Source organism: Manis javanica, chromosome 16, assembly GCF_040802235.1.
Source record: "Manis javanica isolate MJ-LG chromosome 16, MJ_LKY, whole genome shotgun sequence".
In the NCBI taxonomy this organism is placed as follows: domain Eukaryota; kingdom Metazoa; phylum Chordata; class Mammalia; order Pholidota; family Manidae; genus Manis; species Manis javanica.
Window position 1 is genome coordinate 27,294,250 of NC_133171.1, and position 27,060 is coordinate 27,321,309.

At 37.0% G+C, this 27,060-nt stretch overlaps 1 protein-coding gene across 6 annotated transcripts in view; it reads right to left on the bottom strand.

Moving 5' to 3' along the window:
* Window positions 1-27,060, bottom strand: part of COL19A1 (collagen type XIX alpha 1 chain) — a 286,095-nt gene that overhangs the window by 196,564 nt on the left and 62,471 nt on the right. For all 6 annotated transcript variants that reach the window (XR_012125983.1, XM_073224021.1, XM_073224019.1 and 3 more), the window contains 2 exons: window positions 12,895-12,939; window positions 10,511-10,555 (listed from right to left, as the gene is read on the bottom strand). Coding sequence is in view for 5 of the 6 variants with exons in the window: in XM_073224021.1 (XP_073080122.1) it covers window positions 10,511-10,555; window positions 12,895-12,939 (90 nt within the window). In the remaining variant the exon portion in view is untranslated. The remainder of the gene's footprint in view (window positions 1-10,510; window positions 10,556-12,894; window positions 12,940-27,060) is intronic.

The window sequence follows — 27,060 nt, forward strand, 5'->3', positions numbered from 1 at the left end:
TGCTAGGCATTCATTATGCTGAGTGTTGAAGACAAGACTTAGACAGATAAGGCCCCTACTCTACCGGGGAAACAGACAAACAATCAAACAGCCCTCACGTCAGTCAATTTTTGATTACAAATTGTGATGAGTGCTGTAAAGGTGAAGTGTAGGGTTGAAGATACAATGATAATTATAACAAAAAGAACTGGCTTTGACTGGAACATCAAGGAAGCCTCCTCTGAGAAAATGACTTTCAAGATGTGATGGATTGAGGTTAGCCAGGTAAAGGGAAAAGACGTTCCAAGCAGCGGGCACCCCAAAGGGCCGCTCTGAGGCAGGAGGGAGCCTGGCGAGCTCCAAGGACTGGGGGGAGGCCCGTGTGGCTGAAGAAAGAGAGCAGAGAGTGTGGGGAGAGAGAAGTTCAGCGAGGCCACGCCCTGCAGGACTCTGTAGGCTACCTTAGGGATCTTGGGTTTTAACATAATGGGAAACACTAAATGTTTTAAGCACAAGAGTCACGAGATGTGTTCCATAAAGATCCATCATTGATTTAGACAATGGATCAGACAAGAAGCAAGAGTGAATAGGACAATGGCCAGAAATGTCAGAATACTGCTAAATAATAACGGAGATACTTTTGTCTAATTCTTGATTTTAATGGCAACTCCTTAAATATTATATATTTATGGGCATGAATCTGGTGTTTTTTAGGGAGCATAGAACATTTGCGATGTATAACTGAGTGTGGTCTGTTTTTCTCTTTGGGGTCTTACCTTCATTACGAATATTTTCCTATTAAAAACTCATGCCTGCTGGATATTGGTACATAAAGGGTGTTCTTCAGTCATCCACACCCTCTTTGGCTACTGTCCTCCACACAGACATTTCAAGAGAGGGCTTTCTGCATGCTCTCTTTACTTTTTCATTTGTAATTTACTTTCCAGCAAACTCCACCTTTGCGTCTACCCTTATTATTCCACCAAAATTACCTTTGCCATAGTCCTCAGTGACCTATAGGGATCCTTTTACATGCTCACCTAGGGAGGTAGTGAGTTTGAGCCCTGGTATTTCTTAATTTTCACTTTCTGCCTCTGTCTCCTCATCTATAGAACAGGGTAATATTAGCAGAGGGTCGTTGGGAGCATTAAGTGAGGTAATTCGCATAAATTCATGGAAGCAGAATACCCACATGTAGTAAATGTTCGATAAATATCAGGTATTAAAATTATTATCTTATCCAACTTCTAAGCAACATTTTTACCATTTAAACTCACTTTCTTAAACATCTCTGCTTTGACAACATGTTCTACTGATTTCCCTATGCTTCCCTGGATGCATCCTTTTTTTCCCCTCTACTCAACTTCTGAATGTTTAAAGTTTCTCAACTCACAGCCATAGGCCTTCCACACCTCTACCCTCTCTCTATACAATCTCACCCACTCCCATTGCTAAGTGCTGACTATCCCTTCACCCCCATTTGTACCTGTAGAACAGATTTTTTTTTTCTGAACTGCAGGCTCAGGTCTAATTAGATGATTTACATGCATCTCAAATTTGTGGTACCCCATCCAAATTTGTTTCTCCTATAACGTATGGCCAGAAATGTGACAACAGTCTCCATTACTACCCTCCTTTTCCCTCCCACATCACCAAAAACAGCTGATGCTATCCCAAAATTATATGTCAAATCTACCTATTTCTCTCCATTTCCACCAAAGTCACAACCTAAAATCATCTCTTGCTTGACTACTGTAGAGCTCTCTCAAGCAGTCCCTCTACAGTACCATTTCCATCCTGCATCTTTCACCAATCTATGGCAAGACTTGAAACATGAGAATTAGAACAATTAGAACAAAGAAGCCAAAATCATTATGTACATTTCCTATGACACTGTCATACACAGAACATTGCTTTCAATGAGAAAATGAATGAAATCACTAGAAATAGCAATTATAATCAATAAGAGAACTGGGTAAGGTGACCAGATACTAAATAAAGATAAAAAATAAAGGTAAAAATCAAAAGTTTTCCCATTTATCAGCAATACTCACAGCCCTATGGCTGCCTTTATTTTCTTTAGTCTACACCCCTTCTTAAAAATCCTATGCACTCTCTGTAAGTGAGCTGAGTTGGCTGCAGGACTTTCCAGATATAAGTGATCACACTTATAACTAGATTCTCTATACTCACAATGTGGATCTGAGACCAAGTGATTGCATTTGTTATTAGCACTGGGTTTATGAAGGCATACAAAGTGGGGGTCAGGGCTACCCTGTGGGGTGGCCACTTAATACTGAGTTTACTAATGAGCAATCAGAGAGTCAGGCTGTAAGACAAGAGAATAAGAGCAGCTTCATCCAAAAGGAGGAGAGAGAGAGAGAATGAAGTGTCTTGATTATTGATGGCTTTTTAATTCCTGATTTCAACCCTCTGAGTCACAGTCACACCCTGTTATATCCCAAATCAACATGTATACTTAACATAAAACCAATCAAAATACCAATGATATTTATATTTAGAAACTAGGAGGATTGATACTAAATTCATAAGGAAGACAGAACAAAAGAAAACACTTTTTCAAAATCTTACTATGTACCAGGTACCGATCTGTATCTTTTGCATAGTAATATCATTTAAGTTTTACATAAACCCAACAAAATAGGTAACATTATTTTTCCCAGTTCAAGGAAGAGGAAATTGAAGTTAGAGAGGGTAACTGTCCAGATTTAAACATCTAACAACAAGTACAATAAATGGGTAAAAAATACACAAGAAAACATTTAAAAAGTAGAATTAATTAAATTACATGTTCAGTGCCTATTGTTAAAATACATTATAAAAGCTGAACTAATTAAAATTATGTGGTAGCAATACAGTAATTAACAAACAGAATACATACCCCTAAAAATATGTATATAGCATGTGATAAAGAAAGCATTATATCAGATGTGTAAGGAAATTATTATCAGACATGGTATTGAGGGAAATGTTGTTTCATCTTCATTTTGCAATAGTTACCAAATAAATTTTAGGTGGAAGAAAGGGTTACAATGTGTAAAAACAAAAGTTGAAGAACATGTGTGTGATTATTTAACTGATTTCTTGAAAGACAGGATTTCAAAACAGAAGTAATTAAGGAATCGGGAAAAAACAACTGTCAACAATGCATTTAGAACTTCAGTTCAATATGCAATAAACACTGAAGGCAAACCTTAAGATGTGGGTAATATTGATAACATATATGATAAAGGATTGTTATCATGTGTGTGTGCAAATATTTAATATGTGTAAAGAAATAGAATAAATAAAACTTTAAATGGAAATAATATTTACTGGTGAAAAAATTGTAAACATTTAAAAAATGTAATACTTAAGCTAGTGAGGGTAGAATAAAGATGCAGCTGCAACTTGTGAATGTGTAACCTGATTTTAAAAACTTTGAGAAAAGTAATTTGAGTATATGTATCAAGAGTCTTAAAAATTGCCATGCTCGTCAACACCAAAATTCTGATTCCATTAATCTAGTTTAAAGGAAGACCAAGGGATGTGTTTAAAGATGCTTGTCAAAGCATGCCAATTCTGCATTATATGCAGTAGCTAAAACAAATTGAAAACAAACACAGCAACAAAAACAACTAGGAAAGACTTAAATTTCCAACAAGAGAATGGGCAAATAAAATATTACATACCTACACAGTGAACTAGTATGCAATCATTAAAAGAATACTTTAAAACACTATTAATATTCATGCAACATTACAACTTTTGATGGTTATTTTCTTTTCCATGTCTCCCTTTTTTGAGATTTCCCTTTTTCTATAAGCACTATTAAAAGATGCAGCAACAGAGGGTTAAATATTTCCACATAATCTAGTTATTCCCTGTAAGGAATGAAGAAAACGACTCATGATCGGTAATGACTACTATTAAGCCTCTAACTTGGCAGTGGGATTACCATTACACTTCCCGACTGCCAGCTACCATGGCTAATTGAAAGTTGGCATGGTTACCCTCATACCAATTGGCACTGGCCACAGATAAATTGCTGTGATTTTTGAAATCATAGTTATTTTCCACTCCATCTGTTCTCCTCATTTTTCAAGTCAGTTGTCAAATTAAACAAGTCCTTCCTAAAAGTTGTAGAATTTTGCAAGTTACCAGGGTAAATGAAACAACTGTATGACATGCTGGTGTTCAGAGAATTCTAGGAGGTGAACCAAGAGAGAATTCACAGGACGTGGGGTGACAGACTTGGCCACAGTTTGTTTTAGAGTGATGATGGGGAAGTGCTATATTTATAACAACAGTTTTTAACATTCTTACATTAATTTTGAATACTTGGCATAAGTGCCAAGAAAGCTCTAATAGTGAAATACTAAAAATACATTTCAACTCTGACCTGCTTTTCCCTGTTGTTCCGGTTTCAATTTTATGTTAACTAAAATGAATAAGCACATGACTATGTCAAAGTACTAAACCATTCCTTGATTCAGTGATTTCAAACACTGTATTTCTCTGTTCCTATTCTCATTAAGAATTCTATTTTACTACAATTCTATCCTGTTACACATAAAGCACCTCTACAATTTCCAATAGGACAGTAACTTCTGACATGGCAACCAAGTCCCACTATGTAACATAACTTTAAGAATTATACTACAGGTCATGGGAAGAGGGAAGTTGTGAAATTTACTCCCCCTTTTTACTCTGAAGTGGAGTTTCACTTTTATATTAAAATAAGAACATTCTATCTCAGGTGTGCTCAATTTATGACAAAAATGGCCCCATTTTTCACCCCCTCCAGGTATCCAGATCTCTTTGTAGCTCATTCATCACGGGGTGGCATCTGTTTTCCCGCCCTTTGAATCTGGGCTGGGATTGGATCTCGCTTCGGCCCAGGTGATGTGGCAGAGCTGAAGGCGTGCTATTTCCAAGCTGAGGCCTCAGGAGGCCTGTATGCTTCTGCTGCTGTCTTTGGGCCTCTGCCTTTTACCTTGAGAACAAGATCAGGGCAGTTGCTGGGGGATGAGAGACTACTCACAGCAGACCTGCTGTCCATCAGAACCCAGCCTGGACCAGCCTCTCCCAGTCATCCTGCCAGCTGAGCAGAGATGTAGGAAGAATCCCGGACAAGATCAGCTGAGACCAAAGACCCAGGGCACGGAGCCCAGGCCAAACCACAGAATCATGAGCTAAATAAATTAATGTCGTTTTAAGCTGCTAAGTTTTGGAGTGATTTGTTATACACTAATAGCTAACTGTTGTCTTTTGTTTATTTATTTAGAAGGGAAATTATGTTGCAATACTAGGCAAATAAAAAATCAGACGTAATCATTAAATTTATTTTTCTTAAAATATCAATTTTTTTCATATTTTGGTTATTGAGGATATTAACATTTATCAAATGCCTTTTGTTTACTAGGCACTTATTTTACTCCCATAACAATCCTATGAGGTAGGAATTACTTTATTTTACAGAAAAGGGGACGATGGTAAAGAGAGCGAGGAACATGCTCAGGTTCACACAGCTGGCAGGGCAGAGCTAGACGGGAACAAGGAACTCAAGAACCGTGAATCCACTTATTGTGGGCTGGGTCACCATCAGTTCCACAGTGAACTCTCAAATCTGGGCTCTCTTTGAAGCAGTACTCTAGATACTAGGAATGGTTGATCCCTGCAGAATGACGGAGATGCTGTCCCCAGAATGTTCTGAATAACAGTTTATGCATATTTTGTAGACTTATTCAATTGGGCTTTTTCTGATTCTCTAACAAATTTTAAATGGCCAAAATATCACAGCTACGCCTTCAACTTCTCCACTCAGTTTCTATGTTCAATTACCATAGCAATTGAAGGAAAATTAGCTTATGTTAAATGAAAATATCTTCCAGTATAAAAGATCTTGATTTCTTTGAAGTCCTAGCAAATGATTACCAGTGATTGCCTGACTGGCTATGGTCTCATGATAGTTAAGGTTAGAAGTCACTAAGTTGGTTATTTACTGGCAGGCAAAATCACTTCTTTCTGGTACTAGTATAAAGATAGTCAGCTTCTAGCTTTGGTTGTTATGAGTGAAGTATGGAATTTACATCCATCTATGAGAAATAAACAGTACTGCTGAATAACTGCCTATCATTCTCATTAACGTAGCCTTTATGTATCTGGACTATATATGATCTGTCACAGGTACTGATACATTTTTAATACTGAAATCAAAAAGCAGAAGAATAACAGGGAGTAGATTCAGTGCTGCTTTTTAATATTCACTTGACTAGAAACTAAAATGAGCAGATTCAGCTACGAAATAGATAAGTAAGGTATTTTCTAGTAAGCCTTTTCCAATTTGCGTTCATATCTTTAAAGGCAACCCCAAAGACAAAAGGCTGCCCATCATACATAAAATCAACATGAGGCCCAAATACATATTTTATTTGAGGCTAGCTTATGAAATAAGTCATCAGAAAATGATCTGATATTAATTGTTGAGAGAAGAAATACAAATGATTGGATGCATAGCTTAATTATAAATAACCTGACAGTTTTAGAGTAGTAAAGAAGACCTATACTTCATCCTACATTATAATAGACATTTTAATAATTTTGTTAATTTTAATATCACATTTTATATAGAATTCTACAACAACATGTGGTTAAATAAATCAACAAAGAATAGGGAGCAGTGCAATGTTTTTCCAGTGATTTCTGTCAAGGTAAAAATATTTACTACAGCTATATAACCAGAGTAATAAATACTGAAACATAATTTTTTCTGATTTAAATAAATGCCTTATATCATATAGCGTTTCAAAACCTAGAGAATGCTGTGGTAATAAGACAATAAAAATCACAAATTGCTGGAAATTTATAACAACCAGCTTTCCAAAGTTTCAAGAGATGACTTAAAGCAGGAACCATATGCATTTGTTAGTTTTGTGACTGTGTTTATTATTAGTTTAACTCAGAGTAGAAGCCAAGATCAGTTGTCAAGATGATTAAAGCAGGTAATGCCCACAAGCTTATTTCAGACTCGGTCAGAACCTGCTTAGCCACGAGCCCCCTCGGCTCTCCCGAATCCATCAAATGCTGGGTCCTGGCCACATCTCCTTGAGCCCTGGGGCTCATGAAGAAAAGTACATTTGATTGTTCTTTTTTCTGATCACTGAACTCAAGAGATACTCAAGAGACCAGATCATTTTAATTCCTCAAAGGGAAAAGTTCCATATTAGCTGAAACAACTTAGATCCTTTTAAGGATCTGCTGCTATACGGGACTGTCACTCTTGAATGAACCCAAATCAGCTACATTTTCACTAGAAAATGAAGGGAAAATGTCAGGAAGAGTGTGGTGTAAGTAGCAGTTGCCACTGGATGTTTCTTTCTCATTATCATATGATACTTAATGATACAGTTCACGATTAAGCTTAAAGCCGAAAAATTTTTTTTTGACTTTAAGTCAGTCAGGGCGTGAATGACAATATAAAAGAATGATAACTTTAAAAGCAAACTAGGTTATCAGATTTGAAGCAATTACTTAAAAATATTGAATGTTAAAATGAAACAGATGCTTGTATTGCTTTTCTATTTGCGTTTTTCTTTCCATAAACGTAACCAAGTAATATTCCTATTTTCACAAAGTGAAAGTGCTGTAGACCTAAAGTAAAAACATGGGCTCAGGGTTGAGGAATGATCACATCAGGGAACCCCCACTAGATGACCTTTTCCTAATGGGATGTTCAGAACTTAATTCATGCATTTACATTTGGCTGTAAACAAGTTTGGCTACACTATTGCTGGGAAGGCTGATAATATGGGGGTGACTGTCACCTCAAGAGTGAAGTTTCCATTTAGTTCACTAATAGTGACTCACACACGCCAGTAACCCAGAAGGAGCCTAAGGAAAATCCCCAAAAGGGGGGATGTTTAAGCCCATTCCCGTGAAACCAGAGGGGCCAGGATCCAACCTCCGCGGCGGGTCTGCTACTCGGGCAGAGCGTAGACCTCGGGCCTGCTGCCTGACGGACTGCGCTGTTCAGGTCAAAGGGCCTTGAGTGGCTCACCTGACTTTGCCACCCAGGAACGGGGCAGTGGGAGGGGCTTGCTTCAGTAAGTCTAAACTGACAAGCCAGAGCCTGGCACACCTAAACATAGCTGTCTTCTAGAAGAGTCCTGCCACAGTAAGGAACCGATTTTTGAGAGAACAATCCACCCGCCAGACAACTATCACTTTAGGACCAACTTGACTGAACTGCGAGTGCTGGGGTAACACAGGAGTTTCTGCCCTGTAACAAGCTCTTGTAGACTCAGAAACATACTTTCAAATGAGTTCCTCTACGCTGCTCAAGTTTCCTGGGTTCTTGGACTACGGACAGAATGTCTGACATGTTGAACAACCACTTGTCAGTCTGGCTTAAGAGGTAAGCTGGCCTGAAGGATCCTTTTCTCCCCGTGAAGAACAGCAGCAGATTGCTAAAGGTGGTTTACACTGGACTAGGGAAATATCACCTGAAAATCACCACATAGAATTTTTTCTTCAACAGTTGGATACTTTTTTCGTGAGGAGCTATGTGCCTTTGGCAGATAATGACGTTTTTGAAAAACAACTTCCTGGATTATTTTATTTTACAACTAGTGAATTGTGTCATTCAAAACAATTTTAAACACAGTAAAGGCCACTATAAGGTAATTAAGGAAGAAAGGTAGGTCTAAGTGTAATTATATGCTCAGTTTTCCACAAAGAACTGAAATTGAAGTTAGATTATCTTTGTTCAGGAAAAAATAATGTTGCAAGTAGCCCAAGAATGTCAGGGTGGTATCCCACAAAAATGAGTGCTTCACATACTTGTTTAACTAATCTAGAAATGAAAAAGTTTCTAATCTACAAACAAAAAGTGATGCCAATTATTTATCGTATGGAAAAAATACATGTCATATATCAGAATACATACCATGTAACACTGAGAAAATTCAAGCATTTGATATGTGGTAAATAACTAAGTAGAACTCTTTTTATCATAAGGTTTATTACATGAAACTTACATCTGACTATAAACCTTTGGAATTGTAATTCTCATTCAAGGTATTGTCTTTTCTATTTGATGCTGCATTTCTTCCTGATATCTCAGTCATTCTCCATAAATATCTTCACCTCATGGTGAAATTGCCTATTTGAAGGCAACAGTTAATAGAAAAGAGAAATTTTTCTAAGCCAAATATATTGAATGTTTTTCTGTACTGCATAGCCTGGGAGAATCTGTTTATTACTGAGTAATGCCAACTACGTATAGAAAATATCAAAACAACCACTAAGATTTTAGTGAGATGATGGCTTTGAGTTACTTATTCTCACTTATTCCTCCAGTAAAGTCCCATTAATAAAACAGGAATGTGTAAATAAAACATTTATTTCAAGGCATGGCCTTGCAATGACTATTATTCTAAAACAAAAAATATTCTAGAGAGCCCTAAGAAAGGTCCACTTTTAAAAAGTAGTCATCACTTAATGGAATTCACGCTCTTCAATTACGTGATGACTGTACAGCTCCCCTTTCCTCCCTCATAGCTCTGTGATTAGCGAGCAGCTTACACCATGTGCGATTCGTCTTATAATTACAAAAGATGCTCATTCTATCTATAAAAACTTACTGAGGAAGCAAAGAACCGTTCACTGCCCAGAATCTAAATACAGGCAATACTGCCCAATTTGAGATGATTTCTTTCCCTTCCTAGTTCTCCTTCTGGCTGTCCAATTACAGGACAGTTTATGAAACAAAGGAGTGACGCTGTTTTATGTTTTACTTAAAAATAAAATGACGTATGAAATGCAGAAGGATTGAAAGGACTGTGTCTGAGGGAAATTTTGGATGAATTAGGCATTTCTATTCTGTCCTTTCAGTAGAAAGATGTTAATTTATAAAACAATGAATGTTGGGTTACCAGGGTCCCTCAGCTCCAGTCTGCAGCCCTCTCCACTCAGGGTTCTTTGCTGCTGAGTCTGGAACCTTACGTGGTGTAAATTCACAATAACCTGATCTGGGACCTCGCATAATCCTCGTGGTCTTCCTACAACTTGCCCCTACTTTTAAACCATCCTTTTATTTGAACTCTTTCAAACTATTCTATTCTGAGTGTGCCACCTCTTTTCTACTGGAGCCGATTATAGTTGGTTCTTATTTATTTCCTCAGGAAAAATTCCACTGATCAGCCAGGTGTACATATAAACAAAGCATTCATTTAAAGACTTGGACATTTAGTGCATCAATAATGTCACAGCACAGAAATATAATGCTTAATAAATGTTTGAGTCATTAATATACAAATGGAATGCATTTACTAGAAATACATAGATATAACTACTAGAAGGTTTCTGACAATCATATCAAGTCTATCTTAAGGGAAGCAAATATTTTAAATTATTTCTGCAAAACTATTGAATTGCTTATATAGAAAACACAAGTTAGATACACCACTGGAAAAAATTTTCATGAACACAATTTATTTTTACAGATGCATATGTAAAGGGAGATATTTACCTTTTCGCCATTTTCTCCTTTGCTGCCTTCAAAACCTTGTTCTCCCTGTAGAAGAGAAATATGATGTGTACAATAGGCCCACTACTTTTAGCACATGTAATTACCACAATAATAATGGTATTGTTTCTAATAAAAGGATCAATAATTATAAATAAAAACACATTTATGATATGTAAGATCTAAACCAATGTTGACATACCCAAAATATAAATATTTCTAAATACTGAAGGAATGATTTTCTTGGGTACAAGCTACAGTTTCATTACTTCCAATGCAGTTTAATCTCCATAAACCTGAATTTTTCTCTATATAGTACTTTTCTCATATGTGTTTTGAGAACTGAATATATCAACATAGTGTCTACAGACCAAGTTAGTGGTTATGTTGTCACTATTACTATTTAGTTCACTAGCTCCAGCTGAAACAGCCCGGTCAACCTGACTTCTGAGGGATACCAGCGCAGGGAACGCTGGGTGATGAACAAGTTCAGGTTCGAACCCTGAGTTCTAGCTCCAGCTCTGACACCAGAGTCGTGTTCTTCACCATCCACATCTGCCTCTCAGTCACAGACAATTGACTGGCATTATTAGGGCTGCTGGCTCTCAAACACCATATTTATTCTAAAAGGTATAAGTCCCCTGTTCTTTGACTAAACCCTCTCTGATTTGACAAGCTTATTTTCCCACTTAGTTCTGCACAGATATTTATAGTGCTGCTGTTTCATTCATCCAGCCAACAAATACTCACTGAATGCCAAATACATGTCAGACACTCACAACAGAGCCCGGAGCCAGCAAGCGGCGCTGGGTGGGCCATGCTTACCCCTCTACCCATAAGAAGCATTCAGTAAATATGCCCTGAGGGCTTGGGGCAAGTGATGAAGAGTTTACATCCAGTTGCTGTTGTGACGCTTCAGCAGAGTGACACGATAAAATTAAAATTCGTATGTTACACAAGGAATGCCAGCTTTTTACTCTATGTATAGTCTCTGTGTGTATAGAATATCTATAATCAAATATACGTATATGTATATATGTATACACACACGTGGCTATGTCATTTCTGCATCATATGCCCTCATGAAAATAAAAGGTTAGTATTGGGGTATATTTGTCACTGAATGCATGGTCTATATTCTACCACTTTTCCTAAAATACAGACTTGAACTCGATCTGTTAAGTCAAGCTGACACTGACACTGCTAAAAGCCCCCAGTACATGAGCCACGGTGTCAGCATGATGCAGCAGCCACAAACAGCTGCTGGAAAGTCCGAAACTATTTCCCGGCAGATAAATCTGTGCATCCCTTGGCTTGCAACTCAACTCGCACACACAGCACATGCTCTATCAATGGTTTTTATTTAAGAATTGCTGTGAAGAAATTTCGAAGCTTGCCATTTCGTCGTTGCCAGTTCAATCTTATTCTCTTTATCAAGCCAAGCAAAGGGAGATTTTTCAAAAGCTGAAACTATAAATAAATGCCTGTCTTCTCTAATGGTAATTTTTAGCTATAGAGAAAAACCCGGATGCAGTGGTAACTTCTGGCATCTTGTTGCCAAGATCTGTAAAATCTCCAGAGCATGGATACGCTGGGCTTCAGTGGGCATCAAATATTGCAGCAATAATGGTCTCCCCTGGGGTTGGGATTATCTGGGTGGTATCATGACGGCTGGCCCCACCTGAAGGGGCTCCCCATCCCTCCAGGAAACTAGAATAGACCAGTCTCTGTGTTTCCAGTAATGCTGGTTGTAAACAAGTATACTCTTTCCCAGGAGGGGAAAACAGCCCTTGGGCAGTAAAAAGGTACACGTAGAGTCCACCTGGGTAAACAGAAAGCTACTAGGCAGGGAAAGAGGCAGCCTGAACCATACAAAACTCCTCATTTACTGCAAATCTGTCATTCTGAAAGGAGGATATTTTTTAAAAGATTACTTGTAGCATGGTTGTAATATATAACATTTGATGTCATGTAACTATTATGCTTAGCTCAATGTGGGACCTACAAAAAGGAAGACAAACAAGAAATAACTAAATAAAGCCAAGGGAATAAAACTCTTCTTTTCTTCATGTTGGACTCTGACTAATAACTGAAACATTCCCAGAGCAGCTACATACACTTCTATGGCCCCTAAGAAAGCGCCACTGCTGACGTGTCTGGACCAGCACGTTGCTGAAGCTCTGATAAAGCTCTCTGCTAGCATGGTCCCTTTGAGAAGACTTACTCCATGGGGTCTCCTTAGGAAGACTAGTTAGTAGCTTTCTTAAAAAGTCTCTCCAGAAACTCAGTTTCATCACATACATTTTCTGAAACCTCACTACATTATATGCAAATTCAATATTTTTCAAGACATTAAGATTCTTACATGAAACATTCGAAAACTCTACCTTTTGACCAGGTAAGCCTGGAGCTCCATGTAAACCATTTTCACCCTAAAAGAAGTATAGAAAATAAATTATATTAACCTTAAGAAACAAATGAATAAAGAAATGTTTACAGTCTTTAAGACCTAGATCTATTGCCGGGGGAAAGGTGGCCTAACAGTGAATGTCTACCACGTGCAGAGCTTTTCCATCTATACCTTATCTCACACCTGCGGAATTAGTTTTTCAACGTTAAAAAATAAGAAAATGAAGATTCTGAGAGGCTTGGTGACATGCTCAAGGTCATCCAACCAGCAGCATTCCTTGAGATTTGAATTGAAGATTCTCTACTCCACAGCCCATGTTTTCCTACTTCCTATTTCTTTCATTTTTCTCTCTTTCAAATCTCTGGGCATAATATTGAAGTTTGACATAGGCCTTCTCTGGGCCCGGCTGTTCTCAGAACAAACCTACCAAGCAGATATATCATGACCATCTTATTACTGATGGTCACACAATCAGTAGGAGATAGAACTGGAATTTGTGTCCACACACTTCAGTTCTGTACACCTAACCACCACCCTACAGTGCCTCACGGAAGAGATTTAATTCTGGCTTGTAAATGAACTCATCTAAAACTAAATACATGCATATAAACATGCCTGTGCTTATGTAGGAGCATGTTTACTTTCTTGTTCCTACCTGTTGACTGCCTTTGGATCAATTTTGAAAACACTCCCTTGAAACAATTCCTTTCAAGAATTTTTATTTTTTTCCATTCACCTGGTTCCTGTCTTGGGTAGAAAGGTTTTCAGCAGAAACTTATGAACTTCCATTACTGGAATTCACGGGTCATCTCCTTAGCAAGTCTAGCTCTAAGCAGCACACATGAGATATTCCTGGGAAAATGTGCATATTCTCAATGATGCCTCAAGAATTCAACTGTTTATAAGAATTGAGTTGGGCTCCTGAATTTCTAGATTTTGATGGCTCTCAATAAATTAACAATTCTACTGACCTGTTTTATTTCTTGCAAGCATTTATAATTAATGTACAAGACAGCAGTTTTTTAAGCATTATACAGAAGGACATTAGATATCGTTTCTTAGGATTTGTACATAAAATTCAAATATATGAAGAAAAAAATTGTACATCAAACTTTAAAACAGTAATAATAATATTCTGCCTAAATCTAAAGAGATCTTTAGTATTTCATTAATTAATACATTTTTGTATAATCTTAGTCATTTCTATCAAAGGTATACTGCTATACACGTGGACACATATTATTTTAAAGACTAAGGCTGTTCTTAAATTACCTAAGTGTTCCCAGTATAACTGCTATCATGACAGAATATACTAAACACTTAAGGGGGAACTCTGTTGCTTAGTATAATTAAGTGTTGAAGTATCAATAAAATATAGTGTACTTATCTATGTAATAAACACATTTCTATTCTTTAAAAAACCCTTATAGTTCTAGAGCCCAGGCATCACACAAATACATTAGAAACTTCTAATTTCATTTGATAAAGTGAGAGTAAAAGCACATTAAGTATTTCATGCCAGGGGACATTCGTAGAAACTGAGCTGCTGTTACTCATCCCAGAAGTATGTCCACTTGTCCATACGGAGCAGAATTATTTTCATCGGTTGGTTCAATATAATGTTTTGTATCACATTACAAGTTATACATGATAACAAGATACGGCATGTCATCCAATAAAGTACACTGATACAGTAGACGCTGCCAAAAATACTTTTTGGAAAAAAAATAGTGACAGTATCTCCTTCTTTTCTCTGCTCACAGCCTACTGCTATGTTCTATGTGCTCCAAGTACTGGCATCTGAAGTCCCACTTCTGGCATATGTCAGGTGAGGATTACACCCAGGCACACTGCTAACTGAGGACCAAAAATCTCTAAAGCTGTAAGATTAAGACTGTTTCTCTCTCTTAAATGGATACCGGTTTTATGATTATTGTAATTAAAATATGTTTTCCTGTGGCTGTGTTAATTGGTCCCATTCTTTCCTGATGAGGACATTTTTTTTGTAAACATAATTCTAAACTCCAAGATAACCCAATGGACACCACTGATTACTTTTACAGGAAATGTGTGGACTTCACATGACACTCAAATGCGTGTGGAAGATGTTGAGATTTTGAGTGAACACCACTGAAGCTTAAAGTTTGCAACTTTGGTATTCAGAAACCTATTTATTTTCTTCTCAGTGATTTTTCTCAAAGTTGCCAGAGATGTCCTACTTAGAAATAGTCATTTAAAAATCATTTGCCATTTTTCTAGGTCCTGTGGGATAAATTAGCATATTTATTTTTATCTCTATCTCAGAAAAAAAAAAGATTTATTAAGTAGCAAAAAATCTAAAGAAGAAATCTTAAAGAGAAAATTTTGTTTAACTGATTAATGAATGATGATGTTTCTGCCAGGACTTTATCCAAAACCTAATTTCTGTCAACAGAATGAGCCCTTCATTGTGCCCACTTTGAATCACAGTTGCAAAGCCCCTGTGCTCGAGGCAGCTGGGGTCAAATGGAATTCTATTATCAAATAAATGCTTGCCTAAAATTACTGGATGGACAGACCTTAGTTGCTTTCTCTGAACTCTTGCTGTCACTTCTTCCTCCCAGTCTCAGGGCAAGGAAAAAGTAAGAAGCTTCTTTGGCTTCTAATCAGCATCTTAGCCCGTAATTGAAAGAAAATTACAATTAATGTTCCCCATAACTACCATAACTTGTGAAACTTGTTTCTGAGGCATAAGCTTTCCATTATTTTCTAACAAAATGTGTATTTCCTTTCAAAGGGCTTATGTCCCTTTGCCATTACAAATTCAGGTACAGACTCACAAATGAATGAATATGTATAAAATAAAGCAGGACAACACCTCACATGGAGGTTGACAGCATTGTTGACATGTTATAACATGCAGAGTATCTCCAACTTCACAGAACAACCTAAAGCACCCTTTCCAGAGCTCAGAATAACCTCCTTGACAAGCTTTTAGAAAAAAAAAAACTTAAACTAAGGTGTGATTTAGGGCTGGCTGGTGGATTTCAGGAAAACCAATCCAAGGATTTCATTTTACCTTCTTTTTATCACTGCACACTTCCCTGAAGTAAGCGCAGCTAGGCATAAAAGATCAATTATTAGTTTTCCTGGTTCTTTTGCTATTGTGATCTATGTCCTGTTACACAGGAAATACATGTTGACTGAAGGACACCTGATAAGGAATCACATTCCCTCGGACTATCGTTTGAAAACTGGTACCAATGAAACCAAGCAAAGAAGGGCCAATTAAGCAGGTAAACAAAAATTTGCTAATACCTAGACCTAAGCCCAGAAAATAGAAAGTTATATACTATGTTGTAGTTATTTTTTTTCTTTAAAAAGTTAGACATACAGGCTCTGACTAAAAAGTGTGAGATCCTATTAGAACACTTGTTTGCATATTAAAAAATTTAATTTGACCTATCACTTCATTTATGACACATTTTCCAGGAATATAATTATCCATATTAATTTAGTGCACACTTGGAGATTGATAAAAATTTTTGCAGTAGTTACTTCAAATTCACTAAGAGAAATTTTACTTGAATGAATGTTGAGTGAAATATCTGAAAGAAACATCTGAGGTGAAATGCCAGAACTGCAGCATGAAACCAATCAAAGAGGGAGCTAAAAGTAAATCTGATTTCGATTTTGTGTATCACTAACTTGACCTCTACACTTCTGATGCTAGTCTGGCTCTGCTCAAAGCTGTCATCTTTGGAAATTCAATTTTTATACGGCTCTTTAATTGTTGTCTCTCAACTAAATGTTTCAGGAAATAAAATTCATACTTCCTATATTTTTCAGATATCCAATCTGAGTCCTTTTATTTCAGGGAGGAATATTTTTTCCTTCTATTTTCTGGGACTTCATCATTCCAAGAAATAGCCAAGTTAAGAAAATATACCACATAAGATTTAAAACTTCAAACTTTTTGAATTCTTTGCATTTGTTGGATCCTTAATGCAGCCAGCACATGGGGATATATTATCACAGTAATGCTCAGGATTAGGCAAATATAAAACATTCTTAATCATCAAATGAAAGAGGCCCTATTATTACTTATTCTTGTGGGTCCTTTCAAAGATGCGAAAACCAGTCTACCAAAGATAATGTATGGTTGACACATGTCTTAATTCTAGTATATATAAATATGGATATTTACATAGATATTATAAATTATAGAATATATAAATATATGTAAATTATAATATATAAAAATTACAGTGTAGTATAAATATGGGAAACTAGTAGCTATGTCTCAAAAACCAACCTGAGTGCATACATATGTATGGGTACACAAGTATACACAGTACACATACCTAGAAAACAAGTAGAATGGGCATTCTCAAATATAGAGGCAAGTATAAATTTATATCTAAGACCTCCACTAAAGAATCTGTTACGATACTGACTCTATGAAAGCTTCTTAAAGTCAGGCACTTTGCTGTTTAATTCATATTGTGGAGAGCAAAACAAAACAATTCTGTGTGGATACTGGAACAATGCTTTCTGAACCCAAATTAACCTTCCCCCCCAAGTCTCTGCCCATTGGTCTTTTTTCATACAGGAAATATATCTTATGGGTCTTACATGTTATATCCCTTTGTGTCACTGTCAAGCATATAGTAAACCAATCATCTTTCAAATGATAGTTTGGAGTTCCTTAAATATTATAGTCACTGTTCTCTGGGCACACACTGGTCAGCCAATATGTCTTTTTAAAATATGGCATTCATAGTTCAGCACTTCATTCCTGAAATGGTCTTACCCATACAGAATAGAGAGTGGGACTGTCTCATACACACACACAAACCCCTCATTCTGCATTCTATACAGTACGTCCATTAATATGACTTGCTTTTTTTCAAGCTAAATTGCTTACTATACATTGAGCTTATTGGTCAACTACAACCATTAAGTTTTCCTTTTCAAAGGGAACATAATTTACTCATTTTTCAAATTAACTGAATATAAATTATACTGAGTTATACAAATAAAAAATAGTTTTGAAGTAGTTTGGAGGGATAAATGTTTCTTCTCCATATACAACAAAGTTAGAGAATTGAGCCTTGGCCGATGTTGTGGACCCCTTTACAAAATCTGGGCTCTATGTAATTATGAGGAGTGTCTTAAAATGGATCTCTCTGTTAAGGACTAGTGTTTGGGCTTTTCACTTTATTGTGAGACTAGCTGTTAAAACGGCCTTGAAGCTTCTTAAACGTACTAGGGAGAAATAGAAGACATTTAACATGAATCATCTACTGAAATATCTGAATTATATTAACTAACATCTGAATCAAGTATTCTAAGAAGTGAAAAGATGATTTAAGACATAAAGAGAAGGCAATGTCATCATAAGCTCCTAATTGAGAAGAGTGAAATACCATCAACCAAACTATTTCCTGTCCACAGTATTCCTCGTGATGAGTAATTTATAGTTCTACTCCGTATCAGTTACTTCTACTGGAGCTTAAATGCACTAAAATCATAGATTACTCATCTTTAGCCCTGAGGTAAATGGTGGTGAAGATGTGGAGAAATAACATGCCTTAGCAATGTTGTAAGAAAGTCAGGAGATATTTTCAAACCTAGTTTGGAGAAAAAGAGAGCAAGATAATCTGAAGATTTATGCTTGAGAGAGAAGAAAGAGCATAGTTTGTCCAAGAGAAATGGAGAAGCAAATTCTAGAGTTGCACACATTTCTTTCTGCTTTATTCTGGGAAGCAATGCCTGCAGTTTGCTAGGCAGACAAGAGAATCTTCTGCCCCCCTAGTTCCCTGAAGTGTGCGTTTTCAGAAAGTACAGAAGAGGTGCATTGAAGTATCACTGCCATTGGGGTTCTTTTCCAACCTCCTCTGACATGGTTTTCTAACAACCATCCTCTATTTCCCTTCTCTGTTGGCCTGGGGCTAAGCCCACCTGGATTCTGAACAACACAGGAAACATTTATCTAGAACCAATCAGGTGCCACATGCCAGGCTGGGGGCTGGGGTTACAGGGATGAGAGAGATACCAAGACCTTGTTCTCCTGGCACTGCTGGGGGACAAAGACACAAACTCTATTGGTAATGTGACAAAGAATCATGTGAGCAGAGCAAAGGGGCTCTCCATTTTGCCTGGTGGCCAGGGAGACCTCATGAAAAAGATATAATTTTTCTTGAGCTTTGAATTTAATAATCTCTGAAAATACAGTGATGGTTAGAAGGAAGAGCGCTATCAAGTGTCTGTGATCATCCTCTCAAATCTTCTGCGCTTACCTAACGGTTCATTCAGTACCTTACACTAGCTATGGCTGTCCCTGACCTGACTGGCTGAAAGAGCCTTTAAACAGAGCCAGTTTAAGAAAACTGTAATATCGGAAATTGTAGATGTCTTTATAAAGTACCAAGTACATCTTTAAATTCACTGCTGAATATCTCAGCAATCTCCATGAAGAATACAATAATTAACCACTCAACTATGCAGAGAAGCAGGGAGTGTGTGATCTTTTTTATGGCAATATTTTAATATTTACAAGCTAGATTCTCATAGAGCATTAAACCAAACAGGAACATTAGGAGACGAAGTTCTTGAAATCTAGCTAACTGTTTAGCAAACAAAAGTCAAGTGCCTGGGTGCCAGATCCACTGCGTATGTTGAGCCTGTCGCCCATCTGTTGTGTTCTCTGCCAACTGCTCTACTCGGGGTGTGAGTGGAAGGCATTAGGAGGGAATAAGAAACCCTTAAGAAAGAAAATCAACTGCAGAGTGAGCAAATTTCTTTTTCTTTTTCCTGTCCTTCTATCACCTCTGTCCTTCTCATGTTTCTGCTTATGTTACTGCTATACTGCATCCATAGACTACCCACAGAGAACACAGTTAAATGAGACTCCCTGTAAAGGCAGCATATTTTTCACTGATAATTCAAGTATCATTCTTGTAACTTCAGTAAGCAAAGCCAACAAGCAGGCTGACAAAACTTTCTTTGTGGTCATTTTTTTTCGATGAATATTGGTTACAAAAGAAATTCAGTCCTATACCCAGATTCGACTATATCTTCATTCGTTGCAGAATTTCCTAAAATCCAGGAATATATAGGGTGATCCTCTGTTTAAAAGGTATTTCCTCTGACACTAGCCTCATAATTGTTTAATAAACCTTGGCAATTTCATAGGAGGAAATATCCCATTAGATGTTAGACTAAAGCTGGGCTGTCCTTTCTTGTTCCCTTTCCCATTTAGCGTTTCAAGTCCTACAATACGTTGTCACATACAAATAAGTATGTTAGTGGTTTTTAACTTGAGAAGAACTCTGAAATTAATCTTAATTCTGAATCTCAGTGAAAAATTAGGTGAAACTAGATAATACAGAGAGAAAGCCAAAAGACTTTTAAAAATTCTCTAGTTTTCAATAAACAATAAATGCCCATATGTTTCGGAGTCTCTGAGGCATTACCGGTCCAGCCGGACAAGGCTGTCGCAGAGTCCATTGCAATTCACAACAGCTACCGGCCGTGACTACGCTTTCACCGACCGTAACCGCATCTGCCTTTATGTCCTGAAACTGCAGTCTTCTCATAAAATCTCTTTTTAAAGGAAAATTGAGATTCAAACATCACAGGCATTTCATTTGCAACACAAAAGAAATACAAAGATAATCAGGGAACAGTGGAGCTGCCCGTGCACCCTCATCTTGCGGGAAGACGGAGGGCTTCAGAGTTTATGGCTAAAGGACGCATCAGACAAAGCGCCTCCTAATGAGGACAGTCCGCCTGGCCAACCAGGGTGGCCACCCTCACCAGGGTCTCAGACATATTTCTCAATGGCCTTAATACATACGGCTTCTTACTTCTAGAAGTTTGATTATTTTAATCAAGTCAGTGGCACTAAGTTAAACATGATTGTTTTTGAACAAATGAATATACAATTTATACATATGTAGATATATATCTATATCTATATCTATCTCTATATATAGCATATTTGGTGGAGAACATAAAGAGCGAATTTTCTAGGTTACTTATTGAATAGGGTTAATCTGAGGAGTGTGGCCAGGATTGGCCTGTCTGGAGGTGAGCGTGCAGGGCAGATAAGGATCTCCAGAGAGTCAAGTATGCGAAGTTTAAAAGCATATTTCAAATACAATTTTGGATTTGGAAACGAAGCAAAATAAAACCGTCTTGTTTTCATAATACTTACTTTGGAAGTTAAAGCTAGACAAAATCCTTTCATTTGGTGAAAAAACACATGGTGATGATTTCTAATGGGTGGACACAATTTTCTGAGGGTGGGAGAGTGAGAATCTGTAAGGTTAGGTAGACTTTAAAAGGGGGTCCACAGATTGAAAGAGAAGGGACACAGCCCTGCCTGGAGCAGAATACAGGAAACCTGCTGAGCAGTTCCCTCTCCCTGCAGGCAAACGAATTTCAGGTCTAATTCAGAACTGTCAGTGCAAAGGAAATCTGGATACTGAAGGATCTGTCCAGGTGGGGTATTACGGTAAAGGTTCAAGACTGGATTCACATGGAGATTCGAATCGTGACTCTGCTATGAGTTAGCTAAGAAACTTGGGGAAGCTCTTATTCTCTCTAGATAGGCAGCTTAATGTATGAAATAGTGATAATAAACCTCACCTCACAGAGATATTGTGAGGCATGAATGAAATGATATAAAAGTCTCTTGATAGTGTTTAGCACATCATTATTGAGAAAATGGCTGCTATTATATTATTGTAAAAGTTTATACTCATACATATTTTGGTTAAGCAGAAAACTGATTGGTTTGTTAGCATCCAGTTTGTTTTAAGAGGTCAAAGTCATCTAAGACATGTGCCTCTTGCTTCAGCACTTCTCACCAAGTATATATGGAATAAGTTCCCTCAAATGAGTTCTAGTTTAGTCTCATTGTAAGCCAGAGTTTAGAATTGTAGAATTATCAAACTGTGTTCTTTTAAAATTACATCTATTGTTTATCAAATATTTATGTATCAGGCACTGAACTTTATGAACAGGCACTTTCATGAATAATCTCATTTCATCTTTAAGACAAAACTAGACATAAGTACCATATAATTTCTCATTTTATAAAAGAGAAAATTTAGAAGAAACCAAGAGATGTGCTCTATATGCCACAAAGAGTGAAGCTTTGAGTGGGGATTCAAAACCCAGGCCATTAAACTTGGGCTATTTAGTATTTGAATGGTACAATAATGATGGCTATCATTTACTGCATACCTACTGCATGAGAGGCAAAATTAATTTAGTAAAAGTTTTTCCATGAAAATAAACATTTTAGGACAAATTCTAGGTAATTTAGCAGACAGAAAATTGGTTGTAGCCTAAATTAGGCTCTATATTCAATGTTTACTATCACTTAGGATTAAGATTATTGGAAGACAATTATTCCTATTTTAAAAAATTATCACCACTTCTCACAAAACATATCTGATACCTGACATACATAAGTGAAATAGAGAAGGAAATAAATGAAATTTTATTTCATTAAAAATATTCAGGAAATGAATACAAGTGTGTCATGGAGTGTTACGTTTGGAGGCAACACTGGGCAGGATTTCCTGCCAGTGTCTAAATCCTCACTTCATTTCATTTCTCCCTTGGATACCATGAGGGCGTGAGTTGGGAACACGTGTATACACATGCATGTGCACGTATGATCATATTGTGTGAAGTCATTCACTTCTCTTGGAAATGGGACCACCCAATTTACTCATTTTGACAGAAATTGGCTTCTGTATGACCAAGCTTATCAGTGACTGAGAACTAGTAACACTGGTTAACTAAAGAGATTTTCTCACATGAACCCAGAACAGAAAATTCACCCAACCTCTTAGACAAATCTTAGCTGTGCCGAATAAATGTAAAGGACACAGGCATTTTTCTGCAGTGTGTTGAAGCACAGCTGTACAAATAAAGTTAGAATGCCAAGGGCAAGTCTGAATGAGGTGATGAGTATTTATAACTACACATGGACATAACTAAATGCTATAGTTCTTCACCCTTAAAGTCTCCATGACTCCATATTCCATAAATTGATTTCATAATATAGTGTTGTTTAGTGTGCTATTTTTCTCCTGGGGCTTAGAAGAAAATGTCACCTCAGTAAACTAATACCTTGTTTAGGGCCTTTACTTAAAAAAATTTACTGCCATCACCCAGCCAAATTTCAAAGCATGGGTTTATTTTAAAATAATGGGATTTATATGCAAATCACTTAATTTATTACTATATCACATTGCATGTACATATAAAGTGCAGCTAATACACAAACTCTGCTCTGCATTGCTCAGAATAAGCTTTATTCCATTCATATACATCAGTTTTCTAGTTTAAATATCACACCTTAAAAAATAAGCCTTCACTTTGAGAATATGATACCTGAGATAGATGTTCTATGACGCTCTGCATATGTTCTTGTTCTGTTTTATTTTATATTTTAACAGAACTCTTAAGCCCTTCTAATTCTAAGAAAAAGAACCTCAAAGAATTACAAATGCTGAGGAGCAGAATCAAAGTGAAGCTCAGGGTTGCTCATGAATACTCTGGGAGAATTATGTCAGTCTCATTAAGTCAATGGTGGGAGATACAGCTCTAAGAATACAGAATGCTTTAAGAACTAATCATTTTTCTGAGGAAGCTTACTCAGAAAGCTATCATCCAAGTAATTTCATTATAAAACAATGGAAGTCTCTTACCCAAACATCAATGCTCATCTTCACATCCATAATTTAAAAATTTTGTAATGTTTAATATTTAAAAAAATGATGTATCTTGATTGGAGTCAAATATTATTGGAAACTTATTAACTGTGCCGTTACATAATGCAGTAGCTTTCTTATTATTTGTATTCTCTGTATGTTCATTATAGTTATTGTAAATCAATGGTAACCAATGGATAATGAAAGTGAGAAAAGATGCTTGAGGTGACATTGCTTCACTCACGACTGCTACACGCTGCAGCCCTTTAACAGCTATATGAAGTGATGAGTTAGAGGCGGATACCTGGTGCTGCTAGTGACTGTGACCTTGGACAGCAGATACAGCCAAAGGATTAGTGACTCTACATATTGGGACGGTATCAGCCACTAAGGAGGGTCTGTGAAGATGCAGGAAACCAGAATCCAAGAGCTAAGTGTACCCTGGTACCATGTCTACACCACCGGAAGCTGCACGAATTCTTGAAATGTCTGTGAAGCTCCAAGAGCTACTAAGTAAATTAGACCCAAAGAGAACTGCCTGAGGAGACATGAGAGTGTCTGTCAGGCCAGTGTGCATTGGTTTTACACTACTATAGATACTGCTGACCCCTGGAGACAGTGTCCTCTTCATGTGGACACTGAAACTCACTGACTACGTGGGACTCACTCCATGGTCATTTTGACGGAATGAGTCCCAAAGACTGAGGCTTCCAGTTCCTGGAATTACTAGGAACAACTCTACAGCTCATATATTCCTTTATATTCACTGCACTTTTAAGTGGCATGTAGGATGAATCATCACACAAATTCTTTCTACGAATTTAGGCTTCTAGGAAAAGATACAAACTCTTTCATTCTGAGTAGTGTTGGTCCTTGCAACACTGTCTCATGCTCCAGTCCCTTCACTCTGCCCGAAATGTCCTCTTTTCCAAGAAAACTGCTTTTTTTTCTAGAGAATTTCTTGACTTGCACACTCAACTTTCTAGCCTGTTGCTTTTTTACATAGTCTTCTGGCCCTTGATTGAGATTTATTTGATCCACTTTTGACTGAGCCTGTTGATTAATTCACCCAGTTCTTGTACTGAATACGGTCTGCTGATAGAACCTTATTAGGAGTTAAAAGCCTCCTCCACAGCCAGGCAGTAGTTTATACCCGGTTCTCCCAAATAGGACCCAAGAGACAGCCCTTTGGAGTACTGAAGTTTATGGTATTTTCTACCAATCCTAGCAAATGCTGTTTTAAAGTGTATTCCAGGAGAATTTTATCCTGCTTTTCCATAATTTATTATGTAAGCTTATATGAATCTTACTTTACATCCCACAGTAAAAGTCCAATAATCTATTATGTAGTCTAAGTACTTTAGTGGTTCTGTATTTGGCTTTAAAAAAAGTTCCCATATTCAGAGTGATCTGAAAAATCCTGATGATCAGAGATCTAAACAATCAGGTGGTTATGATGTATTTTATGAAAAGATCGGGGGAATAAGTATGTAAAACAAATGTGGATTGGGGAAATGTCTTTAGAAGGTAGGTGACTGAGTAGAATTCCCCAGGGGAAAGGGCATTTTGAAGGAATTTGAATGTTTCCAAGGAAATTTACTTATGATGAAGCAACTGTGATTCATGTAATCAGCACATTTAAGCAAGAGGACAGCAGCCTAAGTAAACATGAACTTCACTGAAGCAAGGTGTCATTGTTCGACAAAGTGTGTTCGATTCCACTGAGTCTAACATTTATACTATAATAGGAGTAAAGAAAATGCATATTGGGCGAATGACTTCCAAAAAAGAAAAACAGCATCAATGAAGCAGTCAGATATCAAAGACGCATTTAACATGGACTCAAAAAAATATCTGAAAATTTCTGCACCTCCTTCAGTTCAGTTACTCCTGTGACAACTCTAGGTTAATGACTACAAGGGACACGGCATTGTAGATAATGAGGCACAATAGACCCACTTGATCATTAGTGCGGCTGGATCAACTATAGAAACTTATACTAAACTTATTTTTAGTGAAGAGGATTTTCTTAGCATCAGTGTGTGAAACAAATAATTCAGCAATTTAAGTTACATATGTAAATATACACAGGACAAGTTAATTACAGTTCAATGTACAAATAAAACAATTTTTAAAGTTTCTATAAAAACTGAACTTGAATAAGATGTTGAACTGTACCACTAACCTCTAGTGAATCATCTGTAGAGTATTAGAGAAAATAACATGAAAATCAACCATTTTATGAGATACTCTATTGCATTTTATTGATGGATTGAAATATAGTTCTTGTATTTCATGGTACTATATTTTTAAATGTTTATTTATGTCTACAGTGAAATATGTATAAAGATATTATACCACACATGAAGGAGTGAAATTAAGAAGCCTTTGGGCTCTTAGAACAATGGCCGATGTTCTAGAACAGGAGTCCGCAAGTTTTTCTGCAAAGGTCCAGACAGTAAGTATTTTGGACACTGCAGGCCATATGATCCCTGCCACAATTACCACATGGCACAAAAGCAGCCTTAGACAATATGAAAACAAAGGAGAGTGCTTGTGTTCCAGTAAAACTTCAGCCTCAAAAATCACACAGGGATAATTTATGTAGCCCTGCAGCAGGTCCACAGTTTACTGACCCCTGGACTACCAGACGGGCTCTGCACGTTTTCCCTTTCCATCCGGCACAATCGTATGCAATAGCCACAAAACTGAATCAAATAGAATATCAACACACTTTTTCCCTAGGAACTTCAAGAACACCAAATTCACCTTTTATGTCAACTGCACCCTAAAATACAGGAATTCTCATTAGGAGGTTTTATCAAAGGTGTATTATTTACTAATACTGTCAAAGAGAATCTACCATGTGACAGATGAGTTGCAACAAAGTTTGTATCCGAAGTCCCTTCTTCATATTGTCCACAATTCATTAAACTGTACTTTTGACAATTAACAAATTATCAAAAAGATTAATAATAAATATCAAAGTGCTAACCAAAATTAAAACTAGACATTTTCCACACAAACATAGCAATATGGCTTTGTCATTTCTTTTATATTTATCAAAGATGAAGAATGAGTTATTACTGTTCCCTCAACTAATACCTGATGCTTTCAATTAAAATAAATCACAAAATTTCACACTCTGGTACCCATTCTTGTTTCATTTAGGGCACCTGACCTTCCATTACATCCTCCAGGAAAGAAACCCTAAGCTGGTTCAGTCCAGTTACCAGCTTCCCTGCTCTTCAGTCTGAACTGGAAAAGTCTGCCTGGTGAAACTGATGGGTCACCTATATCGACCGTAAGCGCTCCATCATAATACCAGGCTAATAAATTCATCCTGGAAGAGTGGAAAATAATATGAACTTTTGGAAAGAGTTTCTCTATCACAATGCTTGGTAGAGACCAAGAAATATATCAGAATT